General features: G+C 40.0%; 1 protein-coding gene across 2 annotated transcripts in view; it reads left to right on the top strand.

Annotated features, from left to right (window-relative positions):
• The first annotated feature begins 158 nt into the window (after positions 1-158).
• Copg2 (coat protein complex I subunit gamma 2) overlaps positions 159-24,314 on the top strand; it is a 128,346-nt gene continuing 104,190 nt past the window's right edge. The window contains exons 1-5 of one of the 2 annotated variants that reach the window (NM_001106929.2): positions 159-294; positions 1,359-1,411; positions 2,119-2,199; positions 6,018-6,089; positions 11,496-11,575. In NM_001106929.2, the coding sequence (NP_001100399.1) occupies positions 258-294; positions 1,359-1,411; positions 2,119-2,199; positions 6,018-6,089; positions 11,496-11,575 (323 nt within the window). In that variant the 5' untranslated portion in view covers positions 159-257. Of the gene's footprint in view, positions 893-1,358; positions 1,412-2,118; positions 2,200-6,017; positions 6,090-11,495; positions 11,576-24,314 lie in introns of both variants that reach the window. The other variant, XM_087657089.1, reaches the window with a different exon arrangement.

Raw genomic sequence — 24,314 nt, 5'->3', positions numbered from 1 at the left:
CGGGGCGTGGCGAGCCTAGGGGCAGAGCCCGGCTCCGCCCCCGTGCGGCAGTAGGCGGAGCAGAGGGCGTGCCTGCGTCCCTAGGGGGCAAGGGCGGCCGCGGAGGCCCGAGGGGGGCGGGCCTTGGCCCCGAGTGAAGGCCCGCTGGCCCAACCGGTGTGAGAACACAGGGCCTGCCTTCCTGCAGCGTCTTCCGCTCGCCGGCTGCGGCGCCTGGGACGGTTGCGGTGGGTCTGGGCGCTGGGAAGCCGTCCAAGATGATTAAAAAATTCGACAAGAAGGACGAGGAGTCTGGTACGCGCGGCGCTCCGGACGCCCACCCTCAGGCGCAAGGGTTCCCCTTTCCCTCGCCCGTATCCACCTGCTCTGGGGGCGGCCGCAGCGGCGGGGTCTGCCTGAAGCCCCTCCCCCGGCGCCGGGGCCTCCCCTCGGGCCGCGCGCTCCGGGCCGGGAGTCGCCTTGAATTCTCCGCGGCTCCGCCCCGGCGCGTCCCCGCCCCCCGCTCCCGCCCCCGACGGAGCCCCTCAGAGCCGGCCCTCCGTGGGGCCCTGTCGGGGGGCGAGGAGGTGCGCGCGCATGTCTTGGTAGTCTGGGGTTGCTGGTGGGGTTAGGCCCCAGGGCGAGCACCCCCTGTTTTGGGGGCTTGGGTCGACCGGGCCAGGGTTGCGTGTTTATGGACTCTGAAGGGCCTTGATTCTCCTGTTCCCAGGGGTTAAGACTGCCCGGTGGGACACAGCTCATTGAATACGCAGGCATCCAGAAGTGACTTGCGTGTTGATACCTGTCTGTGGTGCAGTGCAAGTGGGGAAGATGCCAAGCCTCTTCAAAAAAAAAAAAAAAAATCTTCAGCTCTTCAGTGGTAGCTGCTCCCACAAGTGTGGTGGAAGGTTGGGTTAGTGGACCTTCATGGCCTCATCCTGCATGGCCTCTTTACATTTGTGATTCTCTGCGAAACTGTTCCTTTCTGCTTCAGTAAATGTGTGAAACACATAAAATAGGGTTTGCTTTTAGGGGAATCCATAGTGTCCTGTCATCTCATTACTCTTGGTGGTGGTGGAACCGACACATTTGTTAACATCCATGGGGTGGGAGAGGGGGAAGCAGGGAATGAAGGCACTCATTTTGGACAGGGTTCCTCTATCAGGAGAAATCCAAGATCTCTCAATATGGCAATGACAGAATTTGTACCAGAATCAAAATTACTTCATCCAACTTACTTGCATATTAGTAATGGTCGTCCTTGTGACTTCCAAGGGATCATTCTGTTTAGGTGAGATCTCCCAAGCATGTACTATCCTCCTTTAGAAAAGTCTGTGCAGTCCAGCTACTGAAGACCTTCTCTTTCTCTTACACTGTAGGTAGTGGTTCCAATCCTTTCCAGCATTTGGAGAAGAGTGCTGTCTTGCAGGAGGTATGGCTTGGATGTGTACAGTGCCTTATAGAGTCTGTTTAAGAATGACAGGCAAAGGGTTGGGGATTTAGCTCAGTAGTAGAGCGCTTGCCTACCAAGCGCAAGGCCCTGGGTTTGGTCCCCAGCTCAGAAAAAAAAATTTAAAAAAAAATAAAAAAAAAATAAAAAAAGAAGAATGACAGGCAAAGAACCTAGTAGTATCCTACTAAAGTCAGGATAGCCAAAATAACAATGAGGGACAATGGACCCACCCGACTGTCTGAAAATCAGACTTCCCCCACATTTGATCAAAACTAGAAATTCGTTTACTTATATATTAAAGGTAGCAGAGGAGTGTAGCACAGTGCAGAGGGTGTCCAGTAGAGGAAATGGGAGAGTCTGGAGCTCTAGAAGTGTATAGACATGCAGACTCTGCCGTGTGGTAAGTGCAGGGTTACTGGAAGAACTTCCAGAGAGTAAGCTCGTGGTATTCATGTGTAGACAGATACTCTGGTAAAGTCTTTAAAGTTGAAGTTGTCAACCTAAGGGAATAAAGTATAGCCAGGAAAGCAGGCCATATCTGGTAATTATTGTACACCATACCAACTTGAGAGCTTAGACAACTGACATTACTTCGATAGCGTGCCAACATATTGTTAATGTTACTAAAGATGATTTGAGATAGAAAATACACCATTTATAGCATACTATTTTGCATATTTCTGTAGGCACGCATATTTAACGAAACGCCCATCAATCCAAGAAGATGCTTGCATATCTTGACAAAGATTCTTTACTTACTCAACCAGGTAAACTCTTCTGATTTCCTTAGATTTGTGTATTAGAATGGAAATATGTAACCTATAGTGAAGTACTTATTGAAAAGTAGACTTGTTTAAAAAGAAAGCCATGTAATTTGAAAATCCACAGTGTTTGGTTAGAACAATAATGTGTGAAAGTTCTTTAATACAAGGACTGAACTTATATTTCTCTCTAAATTCATGAGGTATTAGACTAGCTAAACATGTACATTTCAATAAATATGTTGATTTCAATTCAACAAATTCTACTTAGAACATACTTGTCACACATATTGATTTTTAGTTTTTAAAGATTTATTTATTTTATGTGTATGGCTTTTATATGCATGTATGTATGTGCATCATGTGTGTGCTTGGTGTTCACAGAGGTCGGAAGAGGGCATCAGGAGGTCCCCTGAGACTAGAGTTACAGAGGTTGGAGCCACCATATGGGTTCTGGGAATCACACCTGGATCCTCTGTAGATTAACAAGTGATCTTAACTGCTGTGCCAACAGCATGTTACATGTATTTTGAGAGCCTTTGAAAATACAATGTAAAGTCAGTCAGATTTCAAGTATTTTGTTTGCTGACTTATTTGGCATAATAATGAAATGTTGAAATTTTTATCTTAATGTTCAGGTTTTATATTAGTATCATCATTACACTAATACTGTCAGTATGATTCTGGACAAGTAATTTAACCATTATATGCCTCATAATGTAAATTAGTTTTATAATACTAATTTTTTAAGCCTTACAGTTGTATAAAATAGTAGATATAAACAGTTATAATAGTGCTAGGCACATAGTTTGTATTCAGAGATATTTTCAATTTATAGCTCAGGAAGTTTTATTGTATACCTGCTGTGTCTTAGTAGGCACTGGAGTTACAAAACCAAAAGAAAGTTTTTTTAAAATTCTGTGTTCTGTTATTGCTATTAATTTTCCTTTTTGCTTTTGAGATTGTAAATACAACCTCAAAAACATTTAGAACCTTAGAAAATAGAATTTTATTTTGTAGACAATATATGTATCTCTATAGATATTTATGTAATATATATTTATATATATAAATTGTACATCTGGATTATTTATATGTAATGGTAAATGTGTTATACTTACCAACTTAAATTCTAAGAAAACATTGAGTTTTTACACTCACTAACTTTGTGTGTGCTTACATCAAGCGCATGTGGCGGTCAGTTCTCTTTCTGTCATGTAGAACCTGGGAATTGAGCTGAAGTCTTCAGGCTTAATGACAAATGTCTTTATCCACTGAGCCATCTCATCAGCACTTTATCAGGAGCTTTTTATCATGTTATTTTATAATTAAAATTTTGTTCTTTTATAAGTTTAATTATATTTTAAAAGTTCGTAATTTAGAGTTCTAACAAAATTTTGCTGTTTGCAAATTGAAACTTGAGAAACCAAACAAACAGCATGTCTGTCCTTGAGCAGCATAGCTGAGGTGGCATGGTAAGGACATCTCGGCTAAACCTGCTGTGACTTAACTCTGCAGAGCATGTTCTGTACTGTGTCAGAAGTGGCTAACTCCATTGTGCCAACAGCATTTGCAGTAGTGAAAGTTGATTCAGAACAGAGTCAGGGTTGGCCAATACCTTTCTTGGAGCAATTAATGTTGAGACAGTTGTCTTGAGAAGAAGATTGCCAAAGGCAGCATAAACTCAGTCACACAGAAAGGTTTGGGAACATTCATTTGTCTCCTTCCCTAGTTCTTGGTAGAATATTATGAGAAAAGTAAACAAACAAAAACCCCAAACACTTCAAAATTTCTACTGGAATTGACAGAGCCACAAGTTCTGAATTGCAAGTCTAAAAGTGTAATTTAAGATTGTCCCTATATAAAGAATCCTACAGGCCTCTGGGTATTTGGTAAGTTTCACAGTAAAAAAGGTCTCTCTCTTGTTGATAACTTGCTTAACAATAGTTGTAAACTCTTGTTATACTTTGTCCTTCATCCTAAACTTATGACATTTTTTAAAATTTGACTTAATTTTTTACTTACTCACTTTACATCCCGCTCACTGCCCCCTCCTGGTCACTCCCTCCCACAATCCTTCCTCCTCCCCTTTCCCCTTCTCCTCCATGCCAGTGGGGGCCCCCTGAATATACTAACCTCGCCCCCTACCCCCGGCACTTCATGTCTCTGCAAAGTTAGGCACTTCCTCTCCAACCGAGGCCAGACAAGGCAGCCCAGCTAGAAGACCATTTCCCATTTATAGGCAATACCTTTGGGATAGTCCCAGTTCCAGTTGTTTTAGACCCATATGAAGGTCAAGCTGCACATCTGCTACATATGAGCGGGAAGGCCTAGGTTCAGCCCATGTATGCTCTTTGGTTGGTGGTTCAGACTCTGAGAGCCCCAAGGGTCCAGGTTAGTTGACTCTCTTGGTCTTCCTGTGGAGTTCCTATCCCCTTCTAGACCCACAATCCTTCTTCCTAGTCTTGTGTAAGAATTCCCAATCTCCATCCATTGTGTGACTGTGGTGTCTGTGTCTGTCTGAGTCAGCTGCTGGTGGAGCCTCTCAGAGGACAGCATGCATCTGTCTGCAAGCACAACAGAGCATCAATAATGTCAGGATTGGTGCTTGCCCATGGGATGGGTCTCAATTTAGGCCTGTTATTCTTTGGCCATTCCCTCAGTCTCTGACCCCTCCTCCATGCCTGTATTACTTCTACACAGGATAAATTTTGGGTTGAAAGTTTTGTGGGTAGGTTGGTGACTCTGTCACCCCACTGGGGTTCCTGTCTATAGAAGTGGTTTCTTCAGATTCCATGTCTCTGATGTAGTGAGTCATAGCTAAGATCACCCCCATTGATTCTTAGGTGCTTTCCTTGTCCCAGGCCATGTTAAAACATTTTTTAAATAAAAATTCTTATACTCATGGCAAATAGATGTAAAACAACTTGTATTTTATGTAAAATAAAGATTAAGCCCAATACTTTATGCAGGATTACTTTAGTGGAAGAAGTAAATGTTGAAATGGTAATATTTAAGAAGTTTATGACTAGAAATGTCTTGAAGATTAGTGAACACATTCTCTGGCCGTGTACTGCTTGATGAGCAGCGTTGGCATGCTTGGGAGCTTTTACTGAGTGAAAAGTACCCTGCTCCCCCAAGAGTTCTTGGAGGGGACAGGATTTTGACAAGGTCTTTAAATGATCTGTTATTCATGTCACAGGTTGTAAGATCCAAATCATACTTCTAAGGGTATAAAGAGTTTAGGGTCAGGGTTTGGGATCTATAGCAGCCCTTGAAACAAAAATAAGGGGAATCTAGATCCTTCTCTTTTGTTTTAAGCCCTGAGTTGCCATAAATTCTTGGATTCCTCATAAGCAATCCTTTTCAGTTTTGTATCTATTATACACCTGTCCTGTCCTGGACATGTGCCAGGCATTAGACTGGAAATGCTCAAGGTGCAAGCCCTCCTTTTAGGTTGTGTGACCTTATCATGCAATGCAGATTAAAAATTATTCTTACTACAGTATTTTGCCTCCCAGTATATTCTTAAAGGAAATATAAGCAGTTTCTGTTAAAAATGTAGACACTACAATTCCAGAACTCCTAAGAGTGGTGTGCTATTTTGAATTATTTTAAATAACAAGTCTCTAAGTGGCCCTGAGGGTTTTTTTCTCCCCTGCAGGTTTTTAAATTGAAAACAGAAAAGTTGCCAAGAGGCAGAATGTTTATAAAGAGACTTCCTCCTGAATTCAATGATTTTTTTAATCAAATGAGAAATAAAGAGAAAATTCTTAATATCTATATTTTTTTAGTTTAAAAAAATTCTTTTAAATTTTACTTAGGGTGAACACTTCGGAACTATGGAAGCTACAGAAGCCTTCTTTGCAATGACTCGATTGTTTCAATCTAATGATGTAAGTCTTTTTTATTCTTTTATGATGAAACAATTTATTTTCCACAGGGAATGTAGAGTGTTCCAAATTAAAGAGGGTTGCTTAAATGTTTAAAATTACTTTAAAACCGTTTATCTTTATAAAACTTATCAGTGCCTTAAAACAATATGTGAATGTGGAAGAATTAAAGTATATAGTAAAAGGCTGTCTCTGAAGTCCCTGGGGAACTGGTCATACCTGTAGGCCCACATCTGTCAGTTCCTAGTCAAGGTTTTAGTGGGCCTGGATTGCTGGCAGTGGGGCTGGCAATTGAGAAGAGCTGGACTTGGAGTCGGGGCTCAGCAAGCCTGTTGGCATCTCTGTAGCTGCCTCTCGTTCCCTAGGTCACCTCACTGCTCTGAGTGTGATAGCTGCTGCTTTCTTCTGTTTTCTCAGTGTGGCACATTTCTTCTCAGCTCAGGTTTAATACAGAAACTTACAGGGAGTCGGTTTCTGTGAGACACATTTCTTAGCTTTCTGCTAGCACATATTTGCCAACATCTTTTTTTTTTTTTTGATTTAGAGAATACTTTATTAGTTTTTGTAATCAAACCCACGTAGATAAGACCTTACATATTTAATACAGTGTGTTACCCCTGTAAAAATGGAAAAAACTTAAGTTCAACATTTCTAGACCAATATGGCTGTTAATTTCTGTACAGTGCCAACTCAACACAGTAAACGGGGATACTTTGTTCCAAAGTTGACAGCACAGCTAAAGTTTCCAAAAATTCAAATTAAATATCTGTATATATATATTTATATTTATATAAAAAGACCAATAATAGCAGTGTGTTATGCATCAACAGCAGCAACAGCTTTTCCAGGTTCTGCAGTCATCTGAACAAAACTGTAGAGACATCCAGCACACTCCATTAAAAAAAAAAAAAAGTAAAAAAACAAAACCCGAGAAAACAGCATAGTTCTGTTACTCTTGTGGTACCTGGCACCATTTTTTTTTTTTAAATTAGCTTCTCAATCATCATCTGGAAAGAAAACATTCTGAGCAACATCATTAAAAACAGCTCTGATAAAGCACGGTCACTACTACGTATCATAAAGCAGGTACAAGCTATTTTACATCCACAGAGGTATGATACATACTGTCCTACATCTATAATACTAGAGGATACAATTTAAAAGGCATTATTTGAGACTTGATTCTACTTTTCCAGCAGAGGGCCCAAAGGATGGTGTGACACAGCTTTGTAAAGAAACATACTCTAGTTTGTTTTGGTTCTTTTTTTCGGAGCTGGGGACCGAACCCAGGGCCTTGTGCTTCCTAGGTAAGCGCTCTGCCACTGAGCTAAATCCCCAGCCCCAACATCTTTTTATATATATTGTATATCAGCACAAGCTACATTTTGTGTCCAGTTCCCAGGACTCTCTAGGATTTGAGTCTATCTGTTTAGCTAGATAATGAAGAATTTTAGAAGTAGTTCTTCAGGCCCCTATAAGACAGTTATGTTAAGGGAAGCCTTAATATATGCTTAGGCAGAGGGAGAGCAATCCCCTGAAAGATTTTTTTTTTCTTTTCCCAACGTGGAGAGGTTTAATGAGAGAAAAAGAGTAGAAGGGAGGAAAGACCGGCCATGGGCATGTGGAGTGGGGGATGGGGAAGGGGACAAGAGCAGCGAAAAGCAAAGAGCAAGAGTGAAAGATAACTTTTACTGACAAAAGATTCTTGGTAGAATTTGGGGTTTCAGGAACCTTCATCAGAGTCTGCCCGTCTGTCCCACTCAGTTTTCAAATTCTCTCCCTTGCCAGTCAAGTTCTCCAGGGGTATGGCTTGAATTTGTTCTTAAATTAAACTTTCTGCAGGATCTGCCTTCCCAGTTTTGGGGTCTCACAGCCATGGCAAAAGGCTCTCTGGCTCCTTCTTAGACTTTTAGCTGTTCATTTAAGCCTGTTAAACTCTTCATTTTCTTTTAAGAAAAAATGTGTGTGTATATGTGTGTGATGTGCATGTGCATGCATGCCGTGGTGCCTGTGTGGCGGTCAGAGGACAACTTGTAGGACTCAGGTCTCTCTTTCCACCACCAAAGTCCTGGGGTTGGAACTCAGGCCTTCAATATCGGTAGCAAGTGCCTTTACCTGCTGAACCATCTTGTTGGCCCCTAAACAAGTTATTTTTAACATCTTAAGTTTTAACAACCTAATTTTTATTAAAATGTACTCTGGCAACAACTGCTTACTTACCCAAAGCTTTGTCCTCTGTATGTCTTTGCAAGTGATGATTTAAATATTTATGCTATTTAATACTATTGACTACTTAGATTCCACCAGTCTGAAAAGAGAAGTGATTTCATGTTCCTGGCCTTCAGGACATGCTTCCTTTTAATGACTCCTACAGTAACAGTTCAAGGATCAATTAGAGAAGCAGAGCCAGTATGAGTATTATGGGATTAGGTATTTCCTTCAGGAATTAGACTAGAAAAGTAGGCATTTCAAGTTGTTGGAGTAGGGTGTACAGACTTGCTGTTAGAAAAGTCAGGCAAGGCTATATGTGGATATGATCTTGCAGTCAGGTACCTGATGTTGGACCGGATGGGGTTAGTAAATGGTTATAGGATTACTGGGTTATGAGTGCTGACAGAATACACAGGGTTGTCAGAGCCACATGGTGGCTATCACTGATAGAGGCTCTGACATTACAATGAGTCTCTGTCATCATGCATGATGGTGAGTAATATGGTGCAAAGGGCATAACCTTTCAGACCAGAACATTTGTAGGAAGGAAGTACATTGAAAGAAGGTGGTGTCAATAGCTAAAAAGGCAGTAAGGAGACCATGAGGAAGAAAACAGCCACCATTTAGAAAGTTACAGGGCAGTTCTTAGGGAAATTTTCAGTTAGAAGGATAGGAACATTTACGGAAGAGTTTGAAGATGCTAAGAGATTTTCTGATGAGGAACCAAAGGACCTGACTGTGTGTGTGTGTTTGTGGAAGGATGGAAGATAGAATTGTTGATAAACCTTTTAAATAATGTCTGTAGAATCTGTACTGATACCTATCATTTTGATATGGCTAAATTATATATTCTTGCATTCCTTAGAGTTTTGTCTAGAGGCTTGTACCTTACCGGTATCTTCAAGGAGCAAGCTTTTTCATTCATGGACTGTTTTTCCCTATTAATATTTATCTTTCAAAGTAATCTTGGGGAAATAGAATAGTTGGTAGAGTGCCTGACGTGCATGCATGAAGCCCTGGGTTTTACTATCCAGACCCCCTGAAGCAAGAGAGTGAGCAAATAAGAGCAAGAGAAGAGAACCTAAGAAAAACAAGTACATAGATTTGTGTAACCACTATATAAATGAAGATATACAGACATTTGCTGCAGGACTGGGTAAAACCAGACAAGTCATTGTGAAGGACCAAACCGTGCAGACTGTTGAGCTACAGCTTTAGCTCCACTGCAGCAGTACTGGGATCAGTTGACATCAGTGGGGAAAGGAGCGTCTCACTGTACAAATTACTCCTCCTTCGATGTCAAGAACCACATTTCTGTTGTGTTTCCAGCTGTGTAAAGGGCTGGTTTGCCCTGCTATACTAGAAAACCAGACAACAGAGCAGCTTTCATCCAGAGTGCAAGGGGTGTGATCTGAAGGGAAGCAAGCAAGATGAGCCCTGGGATTGCACCATTAGCTGCCCAGAGGCAGACTACAGGCATTGGGAAGGTCGGGTGGAGCTGGGAATGTTTAGGGAAGATAACAGAGAGAAAGGAGAAAAGTGAGTGTGAAAATGGATGTACTTGAAGATAGCCATAAAGACAGCCTGAAATGAGCTGAAGAAAGAAAGGCAACAAAATGAAGAGCATTAGTGACATATGAGATAATGTTTTCAGAATTTCTGGCAGTTATCCTAAATTGCTTCATGAACTTATTAAAATCTAATATTCATCTTTATCTTTTCCCTGCTTATGGGAAATTTGATACTCTTAGGCACTCCTACCATATATATGAATATGTAACATAAACATGTCATATATATATATATTTCTAAGTATATTTTTATATAGAGAGAAATATAGCTTTTTTTAGCTTTTTTATTTCACTCAAATTTGTCTTTACTACTTTTTCCTTCCTACTTTTCATTCCTTGATATATGTTCCCTCCCCTCTTTTCCTTTTCCCTTCCTCCCACCCTTCCTTCCTTCCCTCCTCCCACCCTTCCTTCCTTCCCTCCTCCCACCCTTCCTTCCTTCCCTCCTCCCACCCTTCCTTCCTTCCTTCCCTCCTTCCTTCCTTCCTTCCTTCCCTCCTTCCTTCCTTCCTTCCTTCCTTCCTTCCTTCCTTCCTTCCTTCCTTCCTCGTGTTAAATCATACTGAGAACCATTATTTTCTTCTCTTTTCTTTGGTTCAGTGATGTCAAGCAGGTTCTCTTTATAGCTTACACTCCGAACTGAGTCTGATGTGTATGAGTTTCTATACTTAAAAGACACTGAAGATATTTAGAAAGAGGCTGGACAGACTGAAGGAGCCTGGGGTCTGCAAGTAAATCAGAGATGCAGCTGAGATTTGAGCAGGAACCTTCTCACTTTGGATCCTGTTGTTCATCTGTAAATTTTGATAACTTAAAATGGAAGCTGATTATCCAGTAACGAGTCATTTTAGAGGAACATTGGTGCTCACTAAGTGGAGGGGTGTCTTATTTAGGGTTTCTATTGCTGTGAAGAGACACCATGACCACAGCAACTCTTATAAAGGACAACATTTAATTGAGGCTGGCTTATAGTTTCAGAGGTTCAGTCCATTATCAGCATGGCAGGAAACATGGCAACATGCAGGTTTGATGCTAGAGAAGGGACTGAACATTCTACATATTGATCCACAGGCAGCAGGAAGACCACACCTCGTAATAATGCTACTCCCTATGAGCCTATGGGGACCAATTACATTCAGACTGCCATAGGGGAGAATATAATTAGCATGTTTCTGCATACAGAAATTTAAAATTTAAAAATTTTAAAAACACATTTCTGAGATAAGTCATTATCACTTTAAACAATTATATCTTTGTAGAAGAGGAATTGAATTTTTAAGACTTTGCTTTTATGTTTTTTTCAAGTATCAGTGCATTAAGTATTTGTGTTTAAGAAGTAATATTTTGAGTATTTTTTACCCATATAGTTTTAGTAGATTTTTAAAAGGTAGATATTTTAAAGAATTCTTCCCTTATTTTTAATGTAGGTATTAGGAGTTGATTCTTTGTTTTCACCATTTGGATTCCAGGGATTAAACTCAGGCTATCAGACTTGGTGGAAAGCCCTTTACCAATGAACCATCTTGCTGGCTGAAGAATATCTCTCTTAATATACTTGCTAGTTTTACTTAAAATAACTTAAAAGGTTTCTACAATAATCTCTTACCATCTATAAATACACTTTCAGCAAACATTGAGGAGAATGTGCTACCTTACCATCAAGGAAATGGCCACTATCTCTGAGGATGTGATCATTGTCACAAGCAGGTATGTAAGTAATGAGTCATGAACAAAAGACTTAGTAATTATGGAATATTTTCTCTTTTTGTTGACTGCCAATAAGAATTTATAAGAATACCATATCTTAAATCATTCGTTTTCAAAAGGCAGTTGTCATGTAATATTGGTTACTCTCTTAGAGATTTGAAATTTCTTTTGACTGCTAATAACAATTTACAAGAATGTTATATCTTAAACCATTCTTTTCTAAAACATGGTTATCATCATCTAAAAATGTGCTAAAAAGGTTACAAGGATAAAGGTTGTGGATCCTTTTTTTTAAAGTTTATAAAAATAGGGGCTGGAGAGATGGCCCATGTGGGTAAGAGTATTTCCTGTTGTTGTGGAGAACCTGGGTTCAGTTTCCAGTACTCACTTTATGGTCCCTAACCATGTATAGCTGTAGTTATCAGGGATCTAACACCTTCTTCTGGCCCCTGTGGACACCAGGCCCACACATCAATTGCGTGTGCGCACGCACACACACACACACACACACTCACTCACTCGCACACACACACACACACACACACACACACACACACACACACACACCTGCAAACAAATGTTCATATACATAAAATACATTTTTTTCCTGTATTTCTGAGACAGGGTTTCTTTGTATAACAACCCTGGAAGTCCTGAAACTTGCTTTGTAAATCAGGCTGGCCTTAAACTCACAGAGATCCACCTGCTTCTATGCCCCAAGTGCTGGGATTAAAGGCATGTGTCATCACACTAGGCATAAGAACATTTTTTAAGTTCATAAAAATAAATTAATATAAGCAAAACTACAAAGTGACTGTTTACTGAAGTAAGGTTAACACCTTACTTCAACAAATATACAACAAATAGTATCAAAAGGCTATCATTTTACATACAAAGAACTTTTATCCTTAAAAAGTTACTTAGGGATAGTTTACAAAGTAACCATTCTAAAGATCTAAATATCTTTAGATAGTCACTGTCAGGAATACCCAGAATAAGTAAATTAACAATTTAAGATAAAAGTATACATACTCATCAGGTCATCAGAAAGCGAAGAGTAGCAGTTAACACCACAGGGACTGATGCTCTGGTACACAGGTTAAAAATTGACTTTAGTGTTCCTAGAAAGCACTTAAGCTGCATTTATGACTAATGAATTTCATCCTCAGTAATACATTCTGGATTATTTATCTGTTGCATGTCTATCATTGTTAAAATTCTTAATTAGTAATGTAATAGTCACATAGGAAATATTCAAGCTCTTGGAATTACTTTTGAAAAATATTCAATCATATGAAAAATTCCTTAATAAATATAATGCTAAGTGGAAGTTGAATCAATCTGCATTTCTATATAATCTGACTTTAAAAACTATTTTATATATATGTATGTAAGAATATGTTGGTAAATACAGTAGTTATATTAATAGTAGTTTATCTTTGGCTGCTTTGAATTATGGCTAATATTTAAATCTTTGGCAATTTCTAGATATCTTAGAATGAAATCTGTATAATTTATAGTAAAATACATTATGTTACACTTTAGTAGTTGCCTTTTAAGTGTTAAGTATAACTCATTTAACTGAATATAGTTTTCATAAAATAGTACATTTTGAAGGAAGATGTTTATGTTTAGTTGTGTTTAGTATAGTTTCTATTAAAGCTTTCAGTTGGAAATATCAGAAAAGCAGATGTAAACAGTGACTTAAAAAGATGAAAATTTATTTCCCCTCATATAGCTGTAAGTCTGGAGGCTTAGCCTAGCTGGTGCTGCTGCAGCCATTTTACAGTGGCAGGACTAGTATCACTTGGATTCCTTTGGATGTGCTCCATCATTGCAAAATAGATGCTTGAATTACTGGCAGTGTCCCATGTTCAAGCAGGAGAACTACTGGGAAGGAGCCAAGGGGTGCCAGCACCATCTGCGCCTTTTATCAGGAGTGCAGTAGCATTTCCTGAGGCAATTTTTAGATTTCATTCGGCACATCTATATTATATGACTATCCTTAGGAGGCCAGAAAGTAAGTTTTTAGCTTTTATAGTCCAAGTACTAGGGGCAGGTAAGGGAGAAGTGATTGAAAATGTTGTCCTCCACAAACGAGAAACAGAAAGCCTTCAGTTACATTTTTTGACTCCCTAAATGCTTGAAAAGTTAAAGACAAATAATGATGTTTGTTTCAGTGGTTAATACTTCCCTCTGAGCCTTATTAGATATGATTAGAGTTTACTTCTAGTGCTCTTAAGTGATTAGTAAGCATGGTAGGTTGGATAACTGTCCCCTGATGATGCCCATGTCCAAATTCTCAGGACCTGTGAATATGACATACTCTATGGCAAAGGGCAGTTAAAGCTGATAGGAGTATTCTGGTTTATTCATGTAGTCCTTTAAAAAGTTAAGCATTCTTAAAAATGAGTAGAGGGCTAGAGACAGATGGCTCAGCAGTAAAGAGTGCTTGTTGCTTTCCCAGATAACCCAGGTTTGGTTTCCAGCACACTAGGTAGCTTACAACCATCTGTAACTCTAGTTCTCTAAGGGATCCAACACCCTCTTCTGGTGTCCTTATGCTATTCAAACACATGCATACATGCACAGACACACAGACACACAGACACACACACACACACACACACACACACACACACACACAAATAAAATAATAAAAACATGTCTTTATAAAAATGCAAGTGGGAAACAGAAAAGTGTCAGTCAAAAGATATGATGTAGCAAAGTCAGAGATGCTGTTAAAGATTTGAAAATAAAGAGGCGGGGTTGGGGATTTAGCTCAGTGGTAGAGCGTTAGCAAGCGCAAGGCCCTGGGTTCGGTCCCCAGCTCCGAAAAAAAAAAAAAAAATAAAGAGGCACAGGTGACCTCTGAAGTTGGGACTAATGAACTTTCTGTTAATAAAACAATGCCTTGGGCCAGGTTCTTTAAAAAGTAGGGAGGTTTGTTAGTTCATTTGTGGCTAAAAGTTCAAGATTGGTATCTTTGTTCTGTTGCTATGATATAATATAGGGACTGGAGAGATGGCCAATGACCTAAGGGAAGAGGGTTTGTTCTGGCTTACGGTTTCAGACAGTTATAATTTGTCATGATGGGGAGATATGACTGCAGGCAGGGAAGGCATGGTGGCAGAAGCTGGGGGCTGGCTGACTTCATTTCATCCATATTCAAAAACTGACGGTAAAAAGGAAATGATATGGTCTATAAGGCCTCAAGGGCTGCTGCTCCTGGTGATCCACTTCCTTTGGCAAGGTTTCACCTCCTAAAGGTTCCATAACTTTCTTAAATAGCACTACCAGCGAAGGACCAAGTGTTCAAACACATACATGAACCGATGGAGGACATTTCTTATTCAAATTACAACACTTGAGTAGCTCCATCTCTTTGGTGAGCCCTTAGCTGAGGGCTCCATGGATTATAATATAATTCAGCATCATAATAGTGGAATCTATAAGATCAGGTGGTAAGACCAGAAATCAGAGGGATTCAGGGAGCCAGTATTTTTGGGTTTTGTTGTTGTTATTGTTATTGTTTTATAACAACTTCATTTCACAGAAATAGTCATGTCTTGAGAGAACTTTCAACCTCTGGGGTTAGTGTCCCTAGTAACTTGATACCTTTTACAGGGTCCTACTGGTCTAGGCTCCATCACCTCCATACTGCCATACTGGGCACTAAGCTTCCAGCAGCTGGATCTTTCCAGGTCATGCACAAACCCAGGAGCCCCTGTAGCTTTAAAAATACAGGCCTCAAATGTCTCAATTTTACCTAGTAAGACCTGTTTTGGACATCAATTCATTAACTGTAAACTAACTACAACATAAAATAAATGTTACTCTACCCCTTTTAACTTTGTGGTATTTTTTTTTTTTTTTTTAGGATTTAAAAGGAACTTTATTTTATTTTTTTTTTTTACATTTTTTTTTTTATTAACTTGAGTATTTCTTATATACATTTCGAGTGTTATTCCCTTTCCCGGTATCCGGGCAAACATCCCCCTCCCCGCTCCCCTTCCTTATGGGTGTTCCCCTCCCAACCCTCCCCCCATTGCCGCCCTCCTCCCACCAGTCTAGTTCACTGGGGGTTCAGTCTTAGCAGGACCCAGGGCTTCCCCTTCCACTGGTGCTCTTACTAGGATATTCATTGCTACCTATGAGGTCAGAGTCCAGGGTCAGTCCATGTATAGTCTTTAGGTAGTGGCTTAGTCCCTGGAAGCTCTGGTTGCTTGGCATTGTTGTACATATGGGGTCTCGAGCCCCCTTCAAGCTCTTCCAGTTCTTTCTCTGATTCCTTCAACGGGGGTCCTATTCTCAATTCAGTGGTTTGCTGCTGGCATTCACCTCTGTATTTGCTGTATTCTGACTGTGTCTCTCAGGAGCGATCTACATCCGGCTCCTGTCAGCCTGCCCTTTTTGCTTCATCCATCTTGTCTAATTGGGTGGCTGTATATGTATGGGCCACATGTGGGGCAGGCTCTGAATGGGTGTTCCTTCAGTCTCTGTTTTAATCTTTGCTTCTCTCTTCCCTGCCAAGGGTATTCTTTTTCCTCATTTAAAGAAGGAGTGAAGCATTCACATTTTGATCATCCGTCTTGAGTTTCATTTGTTCTAGGGATCTAGGGTAATTCAAGCATTTGGGCTAATAGCCACTTATCAATGAGTGCATACCATGTATGTCTTTCTGTGATCGGGTTAGCTCACTCAGGATGATGTTTTCCAGTTCCAACCATTTGCCAACGAATAAAGTCGTTGTTTTTGATAGCTGAGTAATATTCCATTGTGTAGATGTACCACATTTTCTGTATCCATTCCTCTGTTGAAGGGCATCTGGGTTCTTTCCAGCTTCTGGCTATTATAAATAAGGCTGCAATGAACATAGTGGAGCACGTGTCTTTTTTATATGTTGGGGCATCTTTTGGGTATATGCCCAAGAGAGGTATAACTGGATCCTCAGGCAGTTCCATGTCCAATTTTCTGAGGATCCTCCAGACTGATTTCCAGAATGGTTGTACCAGTATGCAATCCCACCAACAATGGAGGAGTGTTCCTCTTTCTCCACATCCTCGCCAGCATCTGTTGTCCCCTGAGTTTTTGATCTTAGCCATTCTCACTGGTGTGAGGTGAAATCTCAGGGTTGTTTTGATTTGCATTTCCCTTATGACTAAAGATGTTGAACATTTCTTTAGGTGTTTCTCAGCCATTCGGCATTCCTCAGCTGTGAATTCTTTGTTTAGCTCTGAACCCCATTTTTTAATAGGGTTATTTGTTTCCCTGCGGTCTAACTTCTTGAGTTCTTTGTATATTTTGGATATAAGGCCTCTATCTGTTGTAGGATTGGTAAAGATCTTTTCCCAATCTGTTGGTTGCCGTTTTGTCCTAACCACAGTGTCCTTTGCCTTACAGAAGCTTTGCAGTTTTGAGATCCCATTTGTCGATTCTTGATCTTAGAGCGTAAGCCATTGGTGTTTTGTTCAGGAAATTTTTTCCAGTGCCCATGTGTTCCAGATGCTTCCCTAGTTTTTCTTCTATTAGTTTGAGTGTGTCTGGTTTGATGTGGAGGTCCTTGATCCACTTGGACTTAAGCTTTGTACAGGGTGATAAGCATGGATCGATCTGCATTCTTCTACATGTTGACCTCCAGTTGAACCAGCACCATTTGCTGAAAATGCTATCTTTTTTCCATTTGATGGTTTTGGCTCCTTTGTCAAAAATCAAGTGACCATAGGTGTGTGGGTTCATTTCTGGGTCTTCAATTCTATTCCATTGGTCTATCTGTCTGTCTCTGTACCAATACCATGCAGTTTTTATCACTATTGCTCTGTAATACTGCTTGAGTTCAGGGATAGTGATTCCCCCTGAAGTCCTTTCATTGTTGAGGATAGCTTTAGCTATCCTGGGTTTTTTGTTATTCCAGATGAATTTGCAAATTGTTCTGTCTAACTCTTTGAAGAATTGGATTGGTATTTTGATGGGGATTGCATTGAATCTGTAGATTGCTTTTGGTAAAATGGCCATTTTTACTATATTAATCCTGCCAATCCATGAGCATGGGAGATCTTTCCATCATCTGAGGTCTTCTTCAATTTCCTTCTTCAGTGTCTTGAAGTTCTTATTGTACAGATCTTTTACTTGCTTTGTTAAAGTCACACCGAGGTACTTTATATTATTTGGGTCTATTATGAAGGGTGTCGTTTCCCTAATTTCTTTCTCGGCTTGTTTCTCTTTTGTATAGAGGAAGGCAACTGATTTATTTGAGTTAATTTTGTACCCAGCCACTTTGCTGAAGTTGTTTATCAGCTTTAGTAGTTCTCTGGTGGAACTTTTGGGATCACTTAAATATACTATCATATCATCTGCAAATAGTGATATTTTGACTTCTTCTTTTCCGATCTGTATCCCCTTGACCTCCTTTTGTTGTCTGATTGCTCTGGCTAGAACTTCAAGAACTATATTGAATAAGTAGGGAGAGAGTGGGCAGCCTTGTCTAGTCCCTGATTTTAGTGGGATTGCTTCAAGTTTCTCTCCATTTAGTTTAATGTTAGCAACTGGTTTGCTGTATATGGCTTTTACTATGTTTAGGTATGGGCCTTGAATTCCTATTCTTTCCAGGACTTTTATCATGAAGGGGTGTTGAATTTTGTCAAATGCTTTCTCAGCGTCTAATGAAATGATCATGTGGTTTTGTTCTTTCAGTTTGTTTATATAATGGATCACGTTGATGGTTTTCCGTATATTAAACCATCCCTGCATGCCTGGGATGAAGCCTACTTGGTCATGGTGGATGATTGTTCTGATGTGCTCTTGGATTCGGTTTGCCAGAATTTTGTTGAGTATTTTTGCGTCGATATTCATAAGGGAAATTGGTCTGAAGTTCTCTTTCTTTGTTGTGTCTTTGTGTGGTTTAGGTATAAGAGTAATTGTGGCTTCGTAGAAGGTATTCGGTAGTGATCCATCTGTTTCAATTTTGTGGAATAGTTTGGATAATATTGGTATGAGGTCTTCTGTGAAGGTTTGATAGAATTCTGCACTAAACCCGTCTGGACCTGGGCTCTTTTTGGTTGGGAGACCTTTAATGACTGCTTCTATTTCCTTAGGAGTTATGGGGTTGTTTTACTGGTTTATCTGTTCCTGATTTAACTTCGGTACCTGGTATCTGTCTAGGAAATTGTCCATTTCCTGAAGATTTTCAAGTTTTGTTGAATATAGGTTTTTATAGTAAGATCTGATGATTTTTTGAATTTCCTCTGAATCTGTTGTTATGTCTCCCTTTTCATTTCTGATTTTGTTAATTTGGACGCACTCTCTGTGTCCTCTCGTTAGTCTGGCTAAGGGTTTAATCTATCTTGTTGATTTTCTCAAAGAACCAACTTTTGGTTCTGTTGATTCTTTCTATGGTCCTTTTTGTTTCTACTTGGTTGATTTCAGCTCTGAGTTTGATTATTTCCTGCCTTCTACTCCTCCTGGGTGTATTTGCTTCTTTTTGTTCTAGAGCTTTTAGATGTGCTGTCAAGCTGGTGACATATGCTCTTTCCTGTTTCTTTCTGCAGGCACTCAGCGCTATGAGTTTTCCTCTTAGCACAGCTTTCATTGTATCCCATAAGTTTGGGTATGTTGTACCTTCATTTTCATTAAATTCTAAAAAGTTTTTAATTTCTTTATTTCTTCCTTGACCAGGTTATCATTGAGTAGAGCATTGTTCAATTTCCAAGTATATGTGGGCATTCTTCCTTGATTGTTATTGAAGACCAGTTTTAGGCCGTGGTGGTCCGATAGCACGCATGGGATAATTTCTATCTTTCTGTACCTGTTGAGGCCCGTTTTTTGACCAATTATATGGTCAGTTTTGGAGAAAGTACCATGAGGAGCTGAGAAGAAGGTATATCCTTTTGCTTTAGGATAGAATGTTCTATAAATATCCGTTAAGTCCATTTGGCTCATGACTTCTCTTAGTCTGTCTACATCTCTGTTTAATTTCTGTTTCCATGATCTGTCCATTGATGAGAGTGGTGTGTTGAAATCTCCCACTATTATTGTGTGAGGTGCAATGTATGTTTTGAGCTTTAGTAAGGTTTCTTTTACATATGTAGGTGCCCTTGTATTTGGGGCATAGATATTTAGGATTGAGAGTTCATCCTGGTGGATTTTTCCTTTGATGAATATGAAGTGTCCTTCCTTATCTTTTTTGATGACTTTTAGTTGAAAATTGATTTTATTTGATATTAGAATGGCTACTCCAGCTTGCTTCTTCTGACCATTTGCTTGGAAAATTGTTTTCCAGCCTTTCACTCTGAGGTAATGTCTGTCTTTGTCTCTGAGGTGTGTTTCCTGTAGGCAGCAGAATGCAGGGTCCTCGTTGCGTATCCAGTTTGTTAATCTATGTCTTTTTATTGGGGAGTTGAGGCCATTGATGTTGAGAGGTATTAAGGAATAGTGATTATTGCTTCCCGTTATATTCATATTTGGATGTGAAGTTATGTTTGTGTGCTTTCATTCTCTTTGTTTTGTTGCCAAGACGATTAGTTTCTTGCTTCTTCTAGGGTATAGCTTGCCTCCTTATGTTGGGCTTTACCATTTATTATCCTTTGTAGTGCTGGATTTGTAGAAAGATATTGTGTAAATTTGGTTTTGTCATGGAATATCTTGGTTTCTCCATCTATGTTAATTGAGAGTTTTGCAGGATACAGTAACCTGGGCTGGCATTTGTGTTCTCTTAGGGTCTGTATGACATCAGTCCAGGATCTTCTGGCCTTCATAGTTTCTGGCGAGAAGTCTGGTGTGATTCTGATAGGTCTGCCTTTATATGTTACTTGACCTTTTTCCCTTACTGCTTTTAATATTCTTTCTTTATTTTGTGCGTTTGGTGTTTTGACTATTATGTGACGGGAGGTGTTTCTTTTCTGGTCCAATCTATTTGGAGTTCTGTAGGCTTCTTGTATGCCTATGGGTATCTCTTTTTTTAGGTTAGGGAAGTTTTCTTCTATGATTTTGTTGAAGATATTTACTGGTCCTTTGAGCTGGGAGTCTTCACTCTCTTCTATACCTATTATCCTTAGGTTTGATCTTCTCATTGAGTCCTGGATTTCCTGTATGTTTTGGACCAGTAGCTTTTTCCGCTTTACATTATCTTTGACAGTTGAGTCAATGATTTCTATGGAATCTTCTGCTCCTGAGATTCTCTCTTCCATCTCTTGTATTCTGTTGGTGAAGCTTGTATCTACAGCTCCTTGTCTCTTCTTTTGGTTTTCTATATCCAGGGTTGTTTCCATGTGTTCTTTCTTTTTTTTTTTTTTTTTTTTTCTTTTCACATTTTATTTATTTTTTTTAAATTTAGAGAATACTTTATTAGTTTTTGTAATCAAACCCACGTAGATAAGACCTTACATATTTAATACAGTGTGTTACCCCTGTACAAATGGAAAAAACTTAAGTTCAACATTTCTAGACCAATGTGGCTGTTAATTTCTGTACAGTGCCAACTCAACACAGTAAACGGGGATAATTTTTTCCAAAGTTGACAGCACAGCTAAAGTTTCAAAAAATTCAAATTATATATCTGTATATACATATTTATATTTATATAAAAAGACCAATAATAGCAGTGTGTTATGCATCAACAGCAGCAACAGCTTTTCCAGGTTCTGCAGTCATCTGAACAAAACTGTAGAGACATCCAGCACACTCCATTAAAAAAAAAAAAAGTAAAAAAACAAAACCCAAGAAAACAGCACAGTTCTGTTACTCTTGTGGTACCTGGCACCATTTTTTTTTTTTAATTAGCTTCTCAATCATCATCTGGAAAGAAAACATTCTGAGCAACATCATTAAAAACAGCTCTGATAAAGCACGGTCACTACTATGTATCATAAAGCAGGTACAAGCTATTTTACATCCACAGAGGTATGATACAGTACTGTCCTACATCTATAATACTAGAGGATACAATTTAAAAGGCATTATTTGAGACTTGATTCTACTTTTCCAGCAGAGGGCCCAAAGGATGGTGTGACACAGCTTTGTAAAGAAACATACTCTAGACAGGATTTCCTTTCACTAGTGGCACAGTTCTAAGGATTCATTCTCTCCATGAATGTCAGCTAAAACCGTTATTAAAAAAATGAAATATCCCTAGAACAAAACCGTATAACCACCGGATTCACATGAAGATGACCTAGTGGAGACAAGCTGGACCTCACCTTACCAACAAGCTATCAAATCTGTTATGTTTAAACAGTGAGACCTCCAAGGAAGGAGATGCCAAGTAATGCTTCAAAGCTTCGGACCACAATCAAACACAGCATCCTTTTCAACAGAAGCAGAAGCTCATCTGAATATGCTCAAGGATGCTGACATCAACATTTAATCATCTTCTCACTCATCCAGGAAGAAGGGGAGATCAGTTACTACTGTACTTTATTGTGTTCAACCAAATCACCATGTTACAAAAATAGCAAGCTGTCATAATAAAAAATAAGGCTCCTCTATCCAGCACCAGATAGCATCATTTTACTTTCAAGCCTAGAAATTGCACACTTGTATATAAACCAACCGAAGATGAGGATTGAGAGTTCATCTTGGTGGATTTTTCCTTTGATGAATATGAAGTGTCCTTCCTTATCTTTTTTGATGACTTTTAATTGAAAATTGATTTTATTTGATATTAGAATGGCTACTCCAGCTTGCTTCTTCTGACCATTTGCTTGGAAAGTTGTTTTCCAGCCTTTCACTCTGAGGTAGTGTCTGTCTTTGTCTCTGAGGTGTGTTTCCTGTAGGCAGCAGAATACAGGGTCCTCATTGCGTATCCAGTTTGTTAATCTATGTCTTTTTATTGGGGAGTTGAGGCCATTGATGTTGAGAGATATTAAGGAATAGTGATTATTGCTTCCTGTTATATTCATATTTGGATGTGAGGTTATGTTTGGGTGCTTTTCTTCTCTTTGTTTTGTTGCCAAGATGATTAGTTTCTTGCTTCTTCTAGGGTATAGCTTGCCTCCTTATGTTGGGCTTTACCCTTTATTATCCTTTGTAGTGCTGGATTTGTAGAAAGGTATTGTGTAAATTTGGTTTTGTCATGGAATATCTTGGTTTCTCCATCTATGTTAATTGAGAGTTTTGCAGGATACAGTAACCTGGGCTGGCATTTGTGTTCTCTTAGGGTCTGTATGACATCTGTCCAGGATCTTCTGGCCTTCATAGTTTCTGGCGAAAAGTCTGGTGTGATTCTGATAGGTCTGCCTTTATATGTTACTTGACCTTTTTCCCTTACTGCTTTTAATATTCTTTCTTTATTTTGTGCGTTTGGTGTTTTGACAATTATGTGACGGGAGGTGTTTCTTTTCTGGTCCAATCTATTTGGAGTTCTGTAGGCTTCTTGTATGCCTATGGGTATCTCTTTTTTTAGGTTAGGGAAGTTTTCTTCTATGATTTTGTTGAAGATATTTACTGGTCCTTTGAGCTGGGAGTCTTCACTCTCTTCTATACCTATTATCCTTAGGTTTGATCTTCTCATTGAGTCCTGGATTTCCTGTATGTTTTGGACCAGTAGCTTTTTCCGCTTTACATTATCTTTGACAGTTGAGTCAATGATTTCTATGGAGTCTTCTGCTCCCGAGATTCTCTCTTCCATCTCTTGTATTCTGTTGGTGAAGCTTGTATCTACAGCTCCTTGTCTTTTCTTTTGATTTTCTATGTCCAGGGTTGTTTCCATGTGTTCTTTCTTGATTGCTTCTATTTCCATTTTTAATTCCTTCAACTGTTTGATTGTGTTTTCCTGGAATTCTTTCAGGGATTTTTGTGATTCCTCTCTGTAGGCTTCTACTTGTTCTCTAAGGGAGTTCTTTATGTCTTTCTTGAAGTCCTCCAGCATCATGATCAAATATGATTTTGGAACTAGATCTTGCTTTTCTGGTGTGTTTGGATATTCCATGTTTGTTTTGATGGGAGAATTGGGCTCCGATCGTGCCATGTAGTCTTGGTTTCTGTTGCTTGGGTTCCTGCGCTTGCCTCTCGCCATCAGATTATCTCTAGTGTTACTTTGTTCTGCTATTTCTGACAGTGGCTAGACTGTCCTATAAGCCTGTGTGTCAGGAGTGCTGTAGACCTGTTTTCCTCTCTTTCAGTCAGTTATGGGGACAGAGTGTTCTGCTTTCGGGCGTGTAGTTTTTCCTCTCTACAGGTCTTCAGCTGTTCCTGTGGGCCTGTGTCTTGAGTTCACCAGGCAGGTTTCCTGCAGGGGAAAAGTTGGTCCTACCTGTGGTTCCAAGGCTCAAGTTTGCTCGTGGGGTACTGCCTAAGTCCCCTCCGCTGTGGCAGCAACCGGGAAGATCTGCGCCACTCTTTCCGGGAGCCTCCGTGCACCAGGGTTCCAGATGGCGTTTGGTGTTTTCCTCTGGGGTCTGGATGTGCACAGAGTGCAGTCTCTTCTGGTTTCCCAGGCGTGTCTGCCTCTCTGAAGGGTTAGCTCTCCCTCCCACGGGATTTGGGTGCAGAGAACTGTTTATCCGGTCTGTTTCCTTCAGGTTCCGGCGGTGTCTCATGCGCAGGGGTCTTGCCGCTCCTGGGCCCTCCCCTACGGGAACCCAGAGGCCTTATACAGTTGCCTCTTGGGCCAGGGATGTGGGCAGGGGTGGGCAGTGTTGGTGGTCTCTTCCGCTCTGCAGCCTCAGGAGTGCCCACCTGACCAGGCGGTGAGGTCTCTCTCCCACGGGGTTTGGGAGCAGAGAGCTGCTGCGGGCCGGGATCC

The sequence above is a fragment of the Rattus norvegicus genome, chromosome 4 (genome assembly GCF_021556685.1).
Source record: "Rattus norvegicus strain SHRSP/BbbUtx chromosome 4, alternate assembly SHRSP_T2T, whole genome shotgun sequence".
NCBI classification, from domain to species: Eukaryota; Metazoa; Chordata; class Mammalia; order Rodentia; family Muridae; genus Rattus; species Rattus norvegicus.
This window is presented reverse-complemented; position numbering and strand designations above follow the sequence as displayed.